Below are 13940 nucleotides of genomic sequence, written 5' to 3' on the forward strand. Positions count from 1 at the left end.
ACTGCTGTGGGCCCAGGTTCAATCCCTGGTCGGGAAACTAAGATCCCACAGCCACATGGCATGGCCAAAACAAACAAACAAACAAACAAAAAACCCCAGAAGTGAGATACTTAGGTCATATGGTAGTCCTATTCTTAATATTTTGAGAAAACTCTGTACTGGTAAAACTCTGGCTTTACCAATTTATAGTTCCACTAACATTGAATGAGGGTTCCCTTTTCTCCACATACTCACCAACACTTGTTATTTCTTGCCTATTTGATGATAGCAGTTCTAACAGATGTGAGGTAGGATCTTACTGTGGTTTTGATTTGTATTTCCCTAATTATTAGTGATGTTGAACATCTTTCCATGTGCCTGTTGGCTATCCGTATGTCTTCTTTGGAAAAATGTCTACTCAGCCCCTCTGCCCATTTTTTAGTCAGGTTGTTTGTTTTTTGCTGTTGTTGAATTGTATGAGTTCTTTATCTGTTATGAATATTAACCCCTTATTGGACATATGATTTACAAATATCTTTTCCCATTTGGTAGGTTGTCTTTGTTTTGTTGGTGGTTTCCCTTGCTGTGCGGAAGCTTTTTAGTTTGATACAGTCCCATTTGTTTATTTTTGCTTTTGTTTCCCTTGCCTGAGGAGACATATCTAGAAAGATATTGTTAATACTGACACCCAAGAGTATACTGCCTATGTTTTCTTCTAGGAGTTTTATGGTTTCAGGTTTTACATTAAAGTCTCTGATCCATTTTGAGTTGATTTTTGTGTATGGTGTGGGGTAGTGGTGTAGTTTAATTTTTTTGCATGTGGATGTCCAGTTTTCCCAACTCCATTTATTGAAGAGACTATCCTTTCGCCATTGTATGTTCTTTGTACCTTTGTAGTGAATTAGTTGTGTGGGTTTATATGTGTGGGTTTATTTGAACATGGATTCTGTATTAGATGATATAAGGGATTATTGATTTGGAAATGTGCAATAGTAGTAATGCGATTGTATTTTTTAAAGAATCCTTACATACTGGTAAAATGGCCTGTCTGGGATTTGCTTTAAAATACTCTAGGGAAAAAAATGGAGCATGGGTGAAACAGGAGTGACAGAATATTGATAATTTTTGAAGCTGAATAATGGCTATATGAGGATCCTTATACTATTCTACCTTATTTGGGTTTGTTTAACAATGCTATAATAAAGTTTCAAAACAAATCAAATGTGGCAGAGGGGAAAAAAAGTCTTGATTAGTATTGAATTCCAGAAAGTTCATCTTCCAATAGAAGATGCTGAGCTGGGCCCTAGGGCAATGAAAGCACACCTTTGCCCCCAAGGCTTCCTGAGCTTCATTCAGAGGAGAGAAGCCACCGGAACCACTCCCAGAAGATGCTTTGGGTTAGAACTGACCTGGCTTTTTACAGACCATTTGCAGAGATGATGCACTTTCAGGCTATATCAATTAGTTTTTGTTGTGTGACAAACTACCCCCAAAGCTTAGTGGTTTAAAATAAACAAACACTGATTATTTCTCATGATTCTGTGGGGTGGCTGGGATTCTGGGCTGACTTGACAGAGGCCAGATGGACTAGTTCAGGATGTTCTCACTCAAATGCCTGAGGCCTCCTATAGGAAGCTAGCCCGGAATTGTTTACATGACATGAAGCCCTCCCAGCAGCAAGAGAGGACAAGCCGAAGGCATAGGCACATCCCACTGGTCAGAGCAAGTCACAGGGCCAAGCCCAGATTAAAGGGAGGTAGAAATAGAGCCTCCTTTGCAGATTGGACTTGTACTGAATGGGATATGGGAGCCGAGGGAGCCAGTCAGGGTCTGACTCAGCCCACCTCTCTGAATGAGACTTACTACTCAGATGTGGCCAAGAGTGGGTCCTGTGTTATTCATGTGCCCCAGGTCTAGAATCCTCTTTCCACTGAACAGAGGTGGTGGATGAAATGTTATTCAGAAATATAGACCCTGGGCTAATGGAATTAACCAGAAAAAAATCATTCCTATTTATACTTTTGTTTATCTTCTTTTTTCTGTGGCCTCAACTCAGCCCTATTTTTCATCCACCTCCTCCTTAAATTGAGCATCTGTGACTCACTCTACAGGGCTGCTAGTTGCTAGAATGTCCCTCCCCACATTCTCAAAGGGCAGAGGGGCTTGATTCACAGGAGGATGATGGGGTTGGGCATGAGGCCTTGGGACAGCTCCCTCCCCCCAGGCCTGTTTCCTCATCTCTGGATGTGAAGGTTGCATAGAATGTCTCTGAGACCCTCGTGGCCCTGCTCTGCTTACAGGGAAGCTGTCAAGCTGGAGCAGGTGGTCCAGTGCTCTGTCCCCTGGGCCTCAGGTCAGGCCTGGCCACTTTGGGGAGTAGAATGCTCTGTGTAGGTGTAATAGATTGGTTGCAAAAGTGGCCTTAATTCTTCACACGCACCCCCATCCATAACTTTTTTTATTTTTTTAATTGAAGTATAGTTGATTTACAATGTTGTGTTACTTTCAGGTGTACAGCAAATTGATTCAGTTATATATATGCTCATGTTGCTCATTCATTCGAGGCACTATCTGTTGACTTCCCACCAAGGAACATGTAGCTCCTCGTCACCCGCTTCCCTCACCACTCATGTGCACCCTCCCCAGGCCCTTGTACTTCCAGGATCCTTAAGTCATGCTTCTGTTAAATTAACTTTCACTTTTTACTTGCTACTGTGACTTTGAAAATGCTATTTGCAATTGAATTATGTAGAATAATATTCCAACTTTTACTTGTCCAACTTTTCTCTGCATGAGCTTCCAAAGGGCTGTTCCAAACCCCTGGGTAGAGTGGGGGTGGGGTGGGAGAGGCAATTCTCAAACTCCTCCCCCTCCCTCTTCCCCACCAGAGAGAGAGAGAGACAGACGGACACCCCCATTCTTTTAGGTGATTTCCTCTGTGCCCCTCCCCTGAGAGAAGGCTCTGGCTTCTGTGCCATTAGGTAGCTCCCACTTTGTGCCTTCCTGGCTTCCACACATCTCCCCCATTTCAGTGGATGGGTGGGACCACAGATGGCACCCAGGATTGGGGCTCTGTGGTGTGGCATGAAGGTGACCATGACCCCAGTTCTCACTTTCTCAGCTTCTCCATCCCGGTCTGGTGGTCTAGGGTGCATGGTGGGAGCCTTTCTGGGAGATTTCTGAGTGAGGAGGTGGCTAGGAGAGTGTTCTCTGGGGCATGGAGGGGTGCAGAGCCCTATTCTGGGCTTTTTTTAACCTCCCCGCAGTCCAAGCCATTCATGTACTTTACCTGTGATCTGCCGCCTTCAGGAAGCTCCCTTGATTTAACCCACACAGCTCATTCATTCCGTGGTCCTGCTTTTGTTTTGGCCCCAGGCTGTCAGCTGGTGTCATTTTAACTTACTCCTGGGCTGGGGCTGCCCTTTGATGGTTCTGTCATTTCTGTGTCCCCGAGTAGCCAGCAACCAGGGCAGGGCTGTGCACCTCTGGCCTTCCCTGGTGGTCCCGGCCAGCGGAGGGTGCAGCCTGCACAGTAGGCTCTGCGCGCCTGTGGCTGATGGCTGAGTGGCAGCACCACTCTTACATAATCAGTTTCTCTCCTCCTTTCTCTTTCCAGAGCCAGATTTCACACTGAGCAGCTGCAGACAGAGAAATCAGAGAAAGCACAACCCAGCCTCAGATTCCGAGGGGCCTGCTGGGGACTCTCTCCTCCTGCTTGGAAGGAAGACCCCGAGGCAGCCGTTTCAGGCCAGGTCTTGGCTGCCATGGGACTCACAGCCACCGCCCCCCGGCTGCCCTCTGCACTGCCAGGCAGATAAGGGTGAGCCCTGCCCAGGAGCACCTGCCGCCTCCTGCTGGGCCACTCCTCCGTGGCTAGTCCTTCCTCGACTTTGGGCCACCTTTGCTGACCCGAGGCCATGTAGGCCCCACTCAGGCCTCTGTGGATAGACACATTGCTGGGGACACCACCTCTGCTCTCTGGGAGACCCAGCGCACCACCATGCCCCGGGGATTCGCCTGGCTGCGCTGTGAGTACTGGGGGGGGGGGGTCTGTGGGGACAGCCCAGGGAGAGCTTGGCCCAGAGCCAGGCTTCGTAACCATGGCAACCAGGGCATTCTTCCTGGTGAGAAGTTGAGATGCTTCCCAGCTTAATGGCAGGCACCCTTGGGGACTTCCACGCCGTCTGCCCTGTCTCCAGCTGACTGCAGCTCAGACGGGCATGGTGGGTATGAGCCTTAGGCTGGGTGGGCACAGTCCGTGGGTCACAGGGACAGGACAGGCACTGGGGGTAGGAGGCAGCGTCTCACCTGCTCAGACTCATTGGTGCTGGGGAGTACGGTGGGGATGGAGGTGGCAGAGAGATGATTTCTGGCCTCCCTGGGCGTGACCAGCCAGGGGTGGGGGCTTGTGAAATTGCCTGGGCCCCGAGACACATGGAGTAGTGCAGCCTGTTCCCTCTGCCTTTCCCTCCATAAAGAGCTAAATCAAAAGGGAGAAAGAGAACAGTGTCGTTGGGGAAAAGAAAAATAGTTGAAATGAGGACAGAAAAGAAAAAGAATTGACAAGTCTCTCAGGCCTGCCTGCTGGTGGGAGGCCAGACCAAGCTCCCTTCAGACTCCAAGATTCAGTTTAATTGACTTCAATTCAACATATTTTTTTCTGGTGCCCCCCACATGCCCACTGGAGAGACACTGCCATGGCGACAAGGACCTGGGCTATCTCGTGCGTCTCTCTCTCTAACACCTGGCGTGGAGTTAGGTGCTAGGAACTGTGTGCCACTTGCATGAGGTCCGGGGTCTGATCCTGTGAGGGATTCACAGAGGAGATGGGTCCACCCTTGCCCTTGTGGAGGGTACTGCAAAGGGTCCGGATGTTCAGAACAGGTGGAAGGACCCAGACCCAGTGTTCTGGAATCTTCCAAGTCATGAGCAGGGGGAGCAGGAGAAACAGCACGGCGAGGTGCCGCTTGAAATGGTCTCAGAGGTGGGTGGGGTTCACACACGTAGACAGGAGGTGAGGACGGTGTTCCTTCCAGGGAGGGGGCAGCGTGAGCAAAGGCTCAGCAGTGAGAGCGTGAGAGGCCAGGCTGGAAAGCTGGTTTGGGCTCAGGTGGCTGAGGCCTTGAAAGCCAGGGTGAAGAGTGGCTAATTCATGAGATAACAGGGAGCCCTGGAAGGTCCGTGACCTGGGCGTGGGAGCTGAGATTGAGAGTTACTCTGCTTTCGGGAGGTCAGTCTGGCCATGCTTTTGGGAGTTGCTGTCACAGCCTCCTGGGCAGGATGTGATGAGGTGATGAGGGTTCCTTCTGGAGATGGAAGTGAGAATGAAGAGGCCTGGCAGAGGGGACAGAGCTCATGAAGGCAGAGCGCAGGATTGGCAAGGACTGGCTATGGGGTGAGGGGGAGGGAGGGATGAGGATCAGGGGCTCAGAGAGGGGCTGGGGTGCTGGAAAAGGAGTGGCTGCCGTAACAAATTGCCACAATCTTGGCTTAAAACAGCAGAAATGTATTCTGTCACAGCTTTGGAGGTCAGAAGTCTGAAATCAAGTTGTCAAGGTTATGCTCCTTCTGAAGGCTCTCGGGGAGGATCCTTCTTGCCTCTTCCAGCTTCTGGTGGCGTCTGGCATTCCTTGGCTTGTGGCTGCATCACTCCAATCTGCCTTCATCTGTGAAGCCCATGTGAATGGTCTTTCCTTACATGTGTCTCTGTGTCCTTTCCTCTTCTTATAAGGGCACCAGTCATTGAATTTAGGGCCCACCCTAAATTCAAGAGGATTTCATCTGGAGATTCTTAATAACATTTGCAAAGGCCCTATTTCCAAATAAGGTTGCATCTGAGGTTCTTGGTGAATGTAAATTTGGGGGTATTTACACACACAGGCACAGATGTGGGGGTGGTGGACAAGCCCCATTCGTCACTGCGCACAGGACATTACTCTTTCTTCAGTCTCCTCTTCTGTCTTGCAGGCCTCTTAACTGTGGAGATAGGGGGGCACGGTGGACCTCCCGACCAGGGTTGCACTAGCTGTGGGGCTTTCAGAATGCAGAGGGTACGTGAGGCTACAGCTGTGCTGGCCCTGCCTAGTTACCTGTTTGCTAGCCTGTTTTTCAGAGTGGAGGCAACAGGAAGGGAGCTTAAAATTGGGAATGGTAGTTGGGCTGCAGACTTGGAGGAGGTCTAAGTTTGGGGGAAGGCAGATCATCTGTGGACAGAGTTTCTGGGGCAACCCATGTGTGCCAGGCTGGGAAGCACGGAGGCTCTGTAAGTCTCTGCTACGAGGCTAGTGGCCAGGCCCCCAAAGGCTCCAGACTGGGACTCAGATGAGGGCAGGTGGGGTAGGACTTGGGGGTGGAGTGGGCAGCCACAGGGTGACTGCCACATTGGAAAGAAGGCTCAGTGTGGACAGGGATACTGATTTTTAAAGAAAAGATGGAAATTTGGATTTTTATGTGAAATCTCTGTGAACCAGAATGTGGCCCTAAGGACACCAATTTATAAACTGTCACTTTCTGTCAAGTGCGGTCCCCAGACCAGCAGCATCAGTTTTACTTCGGGACTTGTTAGAAATGCAGATTCTCTGCGCCCCCCCCCCTCCACTACCTCATACCTGCTCAATCAGATACCCTGGGTGGGCCTTTACCAGCTTCTACAGGAGACCCAGATGCCTGCTCCCGGTTCCCTGCTTGATGTGAACCCCAAAGTGCTGAGTAACACGTCCTCGCTGTGGTTCACAGTGCTGTGCATTCACACACTGGGAGCTGCGTTGTCTGGTCAAGACAGTGAGTGAGGGGCTTCCCTGGTGGCGCAGTGGTTAAGAATCCACCTGCCAATTCAGGGGACACAGGTTGGAGCCCTGGTCCCGGAAGATCCCACATGCCGCGGAGCAACTAAGCCTGTGCGCCACAAATGCTGAGCCTGCGCTCTAGAGTCTGCAGGCCACAACTACTGAGCCCACGTGCCGCAACTACTGAAACCTGCACGCTCTAGGGCCTGCGTGCCGCAACTACTGAGCCCGTGTGCTGCAGCTACTGAAGCCCGCACGCCTAGAGCCCATGCTCCGCAACAAGAGAAGCCACTGCAATGAGAAGCCCGCGCACTGCAATGAAGAGTAGCCCCTGCTCGCTGCAACTAGAGAAAGCCCGCACACAGCAATGAAGACCCAAAGCAGCCAAAAAAAAAAAAAGACAATGAGTGAATTGGACAGATGGTGCTAGAGACAGGGGTTGGTGCTAGAGACAGGGGTTGGTGGCTGGCGTAGGCAGGGGAGCCTCTGGGGAGGGAAGGAGTCTTGGTGAGACCTTGGAAGGGGTCTGCCGTGTGAGAGGATACCCAGGGCAGGGGCAATGTGTGAGCCTAAACCCTGAGGCAGGAATGATCCTGACCAGCAGGGGTGCCAAGCTGAGAGTGTTAATGACGTAGAGACAAGGGAGAAAGCAAGCAGAAACACTGGTTTATCTGTTCCCTTGTCCAAATATTGGGTTGAGAACATGGGAAGAGAGAAACAGAGGAAGTGCAAAATGGATTGCAAATTTGCAAGTTTGCAAAAAATGTGGTGTCAGACTTCTATGAGGGGAAGGGCTGGTGGGCTGCAGGCCATAAGGGGCATGGGCTTGAGTAAGCCTGAGCTTCTGGCCCAGCAGGGGCACAGGCATGGCAGCAGCACTGAGAAGGGGGTGGGAAAGTGAGTGTCAGCAGGCTCAGGCCGGTGAGGGTTTAAGAACAAAAGTCTCCCTAAGTGCCGGGGAAGTGAGTGCAGAAAGTCCGGTCAGTAATTGCTGCTCACAACCAGGGGCGAATCAAAGAGGTGACTCAGCCTGCCTGGCTATTTTGGGGGAAAAAAGGAAGAAAGAGAGAAAGAGAGAGAGAGAGAAGAAGGAGGACGGAAGGGAGGAAAGAAGGAAGAGGGAGAAAAGGAAAAAAAAATTACTGCTTTTGACTATAACAATAATAGATACTAATTATAGAATGTAAAATATATCCTAAAAAATATAAAGAAGAACATAAAAATCTCCCATAGAGATTTGGTGCATTTCTTTCCATTGCATTTTCTATGCACACACATATACATAATTAACAAAATTCAAGTCATGCTTTATACCCAGATACAGTGTGTTGAATCATGCTTTTTAAAACTTTGCTAAGCATATCAAAAGTATTTTTCTTATCATATAAGCGTATCATAAGTATTCTTTGGCAATGTGATTTTTATTGGCTACATTCGTTATTATTGAACATCTAGGCCACTTACAGATGTTCACTATTACAAAATAATACTGCAAAGGAAAGTCTTTGTCACAAATCTTTCGGTTATGTCTCTCTTTTGTTTTCCTTCACATTTATTCCTAGAAATGAGTTTAATGGGTCAAAGGGTGTGGACAATTTTAAAGCTTAGTGGGTTGAAGTGTGTGGGCATTATTAAGTCCATTAATAACAAAAATTGCCAAATTGCTTTCCAGGATGAGAGCATCTGCCTCACTATTTTGCCAGCAGCAAGTGTCATTAAAATAAAATAAAACAACAGTAACAACAACAAAAAAGTCTTTCCATTTGGTAGGTGAAACATGTATCGATTGTTTTGACATGAATTTATTAGCGAGGTTGAGTTTCAGATACATCTCTTGCCCATCTATATTTTGTTCTTTCTGCTCCCATCAACTTAACCCTTGTTCATGTTTGTTGCAAATTCTCTCAGATAATTTTTGTAAGTCTGTTCAGTTACACAGAAATCACACTGTTTTTAAAGTCACAGTGACCTGCAGTGGTGAAGGCTGGTAATGTTTGGATCGTTTGTTAGCGGGGAAGAGAAACAGCCTGAGTGAGGTTCGCTTGGCATCCCGGAAAGACCAAACTGGAAGGGCCGCTACAAACCTGCTGGTACCTCTAATTAAGAGGCATGTCAAGGTCAGATAGAGCAGGGAGGACAATGGAGTGGGTCACCCAAGAGTCATTTGTAGAGCTGGACCTAGAATCCACAGCTCCAGAGTCTCTGGATGGAAAATGCAGCGAAAGGCTTTGAAAACTCAGAGGCTCTAGATAGGGGCAGGGGTTACCATGGAAAGGAGGCTGTGCCTGCCCCCTGGGGCAGGAGTGGGAAGGAGACTCCAGACCAATCCCAGGGCGTGGCTCCTGGGGGGCTTTGCCAGCCTGGGGTGGGAGGTGGCTGGGCTGGATGGTTCATGCTTGCCTGCATTGCTGTCCTGGAGCCCGGACCGCAGGGAGAGTATTCCTGGCGCTGGGAAGGCCTCCTTGGGACCCTGCGCCCCCGACCCCGACCCTTCCGAGAGGACTTGTGACTGGGAAAAGGGAGGTCTGCATACCCGGGCAGTGTGGGAGCCATGCAGGTGGCTCACGTGTTCTTGTTGTGTGCGGTCCACAGATCTCGGGATCCTCCTGGGCATGGCCTTGGGGAACGAGGGTTTGGAGGTGTGGCCCTTAACCCGGAGCGAGGAGTGTGCCATCACTGGCTTTCTGCGGGACAAGCTGCAGTACCGGAACCGCCTTCAGTACATGGTAACCACGTCGGCACTCGTTGTGTCCCTCTTCCAAAGCCCTGTGGCTCATGCGACGTAAGGACCTGGAAATTCAGTCCCTCTCCTTGGACTTGTGTCAGGCCTGTGCCTGCCATGGCTCCCTTCTCCCTCACACACACCCATGTGCCTGGTCTGCACTTCCTGTCCCCGCTCCTGCCATCCTTCCCCGGGGCCTCCAACCCTCCTATCTGATCTGACCTTTGATCCCACCTCCACGTGGCACTCACCCAGTGACTCAGGAATGGATTCCAGGAAACCATGGGGGAACCCCAGACACTATTTAGCAGGGGAGATAAGGACCTAGAAATTAGAATGTTTGATTCTTTTTATAGGGTGGACCACGTGGCATGTGGCTCTGTAGGTCTTTTTTTTTTTTAACAGCTTTTTTGAGATATAATTCACATACCACACACCTCACTTGTTCAAGTGTACATTTCTATGGCTTTTAGTGTATTCGCCAAGTCATGAAACCATCACCATGATAAGTTTTAGAGCAATCTTTTAAAGTCATTTTCCTCACCCCTCCTAAAGGATATGATTCTCTAGGAGTAGTAAGCCTCTCATCCTACATTTTGGCCCGAGACTTATGCCTTAACACATTTTGTTTTGTTTCACCTTCCCTGTGTCCCAGAGGAAAGAGCTGTCTTTATCCCAGCTGGGAGCCAAGCACATGTTTTCTGTAGAGGACCAGCGCTGCCATCAAGGGCCGGTCCTGGGTCCTCTCCTCCTGCATCAAATTCTTCTCGGAGGTTGGGGGAGTCTGAGCCATTTCTGACTCTGATCTCATCCTTTGTTCTTGTATCTCCCCAGAAACACTACTTCCCCATCAACTACAGGGTCAGTGTCCCTTATGAGGGGGTACTCCGAATGGCCAACGTCACCAGGCTGGTGAGAATCCCCCCTCTGGAATGGGGAGGCCCCTGCTTCCTGGGACATCTTGTGGGCCCTGCCTGGAGGCACATTGGTCTGGGCAGATCCTGTTGCCAGGGGTCTTTCCTGGCCCCTCAAGCAAGGCTGCCCTTGGCTCAGGCCCCAGGTGCCCCTCCCACCCCATCCACAGTGGATGCCCGTGGTCTGCCCCCTGTGCAGGGCAAATCTGGTGGGCGGTCAGAGCTGTGGGGGGCAGGCCCAGAGGCTCCTGTCTGGGGTTTCAATAATTTCTCCTGTCCCTGCAGCAGAGGGCCCGGGTGAGCCAACAGGAGCTGCGATATCTGTGGGTCTTGGTGAGTCTCAGTGCTACTGAGTGGGTGCAGGAGGTGCTGCTCGAGGGCCATCCATCCTGGAAGTACCTGGAGGAGGTACATACGCTGCTGCTGGATGTCAAACAAGGCCTCCCGGTGAGCTGTGCGGAGGTGCAGGTGGCCAGGGTGGGTGCGTGTGTGTGTGTGTGTGTGTGTCTGTGTGTGTGTGGCCAAAAACTATCAAAGGAGAAGATAAAGGCATGGAAAGTTCTGGCATGTCCTGGAGAGTGTGGGAGAAATGGGGGGGGGGGTCAGGGTGGTGGCCTGGGCTTGGGGGGCAAGAGATGCGCCTGAGACCCTGTTCTTACGCTCTGCAACCCTGGGCGAGTCATTGATCCCTCTCACTTTATTTCCACATCTAAGAAAAGAGGGAAAAGGGGAGGGATAAATGGGTGGAGCACAGGAGGGTTGAGGGTGATGAAACTCTTCTGTATGATGCTGTAACGGTGGGTATAATTGCATTTGTCAAAGTCCATTGAAAGTACAACAGAAAGAGTGAACCCTAACGTAAACGGACCTTAATTAATAATAATAATAGAGGTTCCCGATCACTGCCTGTTCAGCAGTGTTGATCGGAGGCCTGGGGGATACGTCTTCCAAAAAGCCTAGAGAGTAAGGTGACAGGGTCAGTGTGTGTCCTTGCAGGCCATGTGCCATGGGACCCCTCCCCACACCCCCGCCTTGCCCTACTGCCCCCTCCCCCCAGCCCTCCTTAGGACCCTGGTACACAACTGCCCCGGGGCCCCACCTGCTGCCCAGCAAGAACAGCCAACAGGAAGCCAACTGTGAGCTTCTGCTGACACCAGGGCTCGGGGCCAGCACCTGCTTTTGCAGCTGCCGAGAACTTTGTGGAGGCTCTCCATTCTGGCGGGGACCGGGAGACCCAGCCATTTCCTTGGTGGCTTTCTTGTGCCTGTGGGCAGGGGGGTTGGAGCTGACCTGGGGAACGGACTGTGTTCCATCCTCAATTTTCCTTGGGAGTCTCTGGCTCTGTGAGCTCTGGGGAGCTGGTTTGGGGGCTGGGAAGGAGATTGTGGGTAGGCTGAGGCCCTACCCACCTGGGCTCTTCAGATTGAACCAGCTTTTTTTTTTAAAGATTTTTTTTTTTTTTTTTGACGTGGACCATTTTCGAAGTCTTTATTGAATTTGTTACAATATTGCTTCTGTTTTATGTTTTTGTTTTTGACCATGAGGCATGTGGGATCTTAGCTCCCCAACCAGGGATCGAACCCGCACCCACTGCATTGGAAGGCGAAGCCTTAACCACTGGACCACGAGGGAAGTCCCTGAACCAACTTTTAACCTCTTCTTTCTCACAGTGTTAATGGTTGATGGCCCGTTCCATATGTGCCCAACATCTATGGGGCAGTGGGTCCTCCCTCTAGGGAGAGGGCCATGGGCATGGGCCCCTTTGCCCTCCTGCCACCCTCACTTCTCTCTCTAAGCCTTTGTATATTAGTTTTTTGGGGACTGCCGTCACAAATTACTACCAACTGGTGGCTTAAAACAACAGAAATCATTCTATCGCTGTTCTGGAGACCAGAAGTCTGAAATCAAGGTGTCAGCAGGGCCATGCTCCCCCCAAAGGCTCCAGAGGAGGATCTTTCGCACCTCTTCCAGCTTCTGGTGGCTGATGGTGTTCTTGGCTTGTGCAGCATCACTCCACCTTCTGCCTCTGTCTTCACATGGCCTTTCCCTCTGTGTCCCAGAGAAGGACCTGTGTCCTTTCTCTTACAAGGGCAACAGTCATTGGATTTAGGGCCCACCATAAATGCAGACATCCCATCTGGAGATCCCTGACTTAATTACATCTGCATAGACCCCATTTCCAAACAGGTCACATTCGCAGGTACTAGGGATTAGGCCTTGGACAGAGCTTTTTTAGGGGGTTGTGGGGCACGGGGACACACAGTTCAGCCTAGAACACTTTACTTCTAGGAAGGTCCTTCCCCAGCTCAGGTCCCATGTTTCCTCCTGCTCCATGTCTTTTTTTTTTTTTAAAGTATTATTATTTGTTTATTTATACATACATACATTTATTTATTTATTTATTTATTTTTATGTTTGGCTGCGTTGGGTCTTCGTTGCTGCGCGTGGGCTTTCTCTAGTTGCGGCGAGCAGGGGCCACTCTTCGTTGCGGTGCGCAGGCTTCTCAGCGGTGGCTTCTCTTTGTTGCGGAGTACGGGCTCTAGGCACCTGGGCTTCAGTAGTTGTGGCGTGCAGGGGCTCAGTAGTTGTGGCTCGCGGGCTCTAGAGCACAGGCTCAGTAGTTGTGGCGCACTGCCTTAGTTGCTCCGCGGCATGTGGGATCTTCCCGGACCAGGGCTTGAACCCGCATCCCCTGCACTAGCAGGCGTATTCTTAACCACTGCGCCACCAGGGAAGTCCCGTGCTCCGTGTCTTCTATGACGGTTCTGGCCCCTGCTCTGTCCCTCCCATGGTGCCTGGTGCTCACCACACCAGGTTCCTTTTGTTAAGTGTTGTGGAGAGGAGACCCCGAGCTTGGAGCTGGAGACCCAGCCCTGTCAGTGTGCCTAGTGCGCCTCACGATATGACTGACCCTCCTGAGGGTCCTGTCTCTTCTTCATTGGAGTCGGTGTGGGTCTTTGCATCCTGAAGGACAGTGTCCCTGGGATAGGGACTCCTCATGTGGTGGTGGCCGGGCCTGGGCTAGAACAGCAAGGATGCCCCCACCTCCTCCCTGTCTGGCCTGCCCCTAGGAGAGGAAAAGAGAAGCTTCTGTGTGTTGTGCTTGAGTGAGGGACATCGAGGGAGCCCCTCCCAGGAAAAATGGCACCTGCAGGAAGGAGAGAAATTGCTCTCAGGCGTCCTGGTCACAGGGATCTCTTGTCCTCCTTCCAGGCAGGACAGCCACCACCACCCCCCGCCCCCCAGAGCTCTCTTGGGATCTCTTCACAGGCTGGGGGTGGCACCTGTGGTCCTAAAGGTTTCCTCCCTTCCAGGGTGTGGAGGTCAGCCCCCAGGTGGAAGCAGTGTTGTCTCTCCTGAGTGCCCCAGGAAGCCTGAAGCCGGTGCGGCCCAAAGCTCTGCTGGACAACTGCTTGCGGGTCATGGAGCTGTTGTACTGCTCTTGCTGTAAGGAGCTCTGAGGGGCTGGGGGCGGGACACTGGGTGTCTGAGCCCAGGTCACTGAGCAGAGCTGGGACCCTCCTCGGCATGCCCTCTGCT

At 51.0% G+C, this 13940-nt stretch overlaps 1 protein-coding gene across 3 annotated transcripts in view; it reads left to right on the forward strand.

The window, feature by feature from the left end:
• The window catches only part of IL34 (interleukin 34), a 65048-nt gene that overhangs the window by 50244 nt on the left and 864 nt on the right, over positions 1–13940 (forward strand). For all 3 annotated transcript variants that reach the window (XM_061174434.1, XM_061174436.1, XM_061174435.1), the window contains exons 2-6: positions 3596–4007; positions 9357–9490; positions 10321–10398; positions 10686–10847; positions 13715–13847. In XM_061174434.1, coding sequence (XP_061030417.1) covers positions 3980–4007; positions 9357–9490; positions 10321–10398; positions 10686–10847; positions 13715–13847 — 535 coding nt within the window. In that variant the 5' untranslated portion in view covers positions 3596–3979. The remainder of the gene's footprint in view (positions 1–3595; positions 4008–9356; positions 9491–10320; positions 10399–10685; positions 10848–13714; positions 13848–13940) is intronic.

The sequence above is a fragment of the Eubalaena glacialis genome, chromosome 18 (assembly GCF_028564815.1).
Source record: "Eubalaena glacialis isolate mEubGla1 chromosome 18, mEubGla1.1.hap2.+ XY, whole genome shotgun sequence".
Lineage (NCBI taxonomy): Eukaryota > Metazoa > Chordata > Mammalia > Artiodactyla > Balaenidae > Eubalaena > Eubalaena glacialis.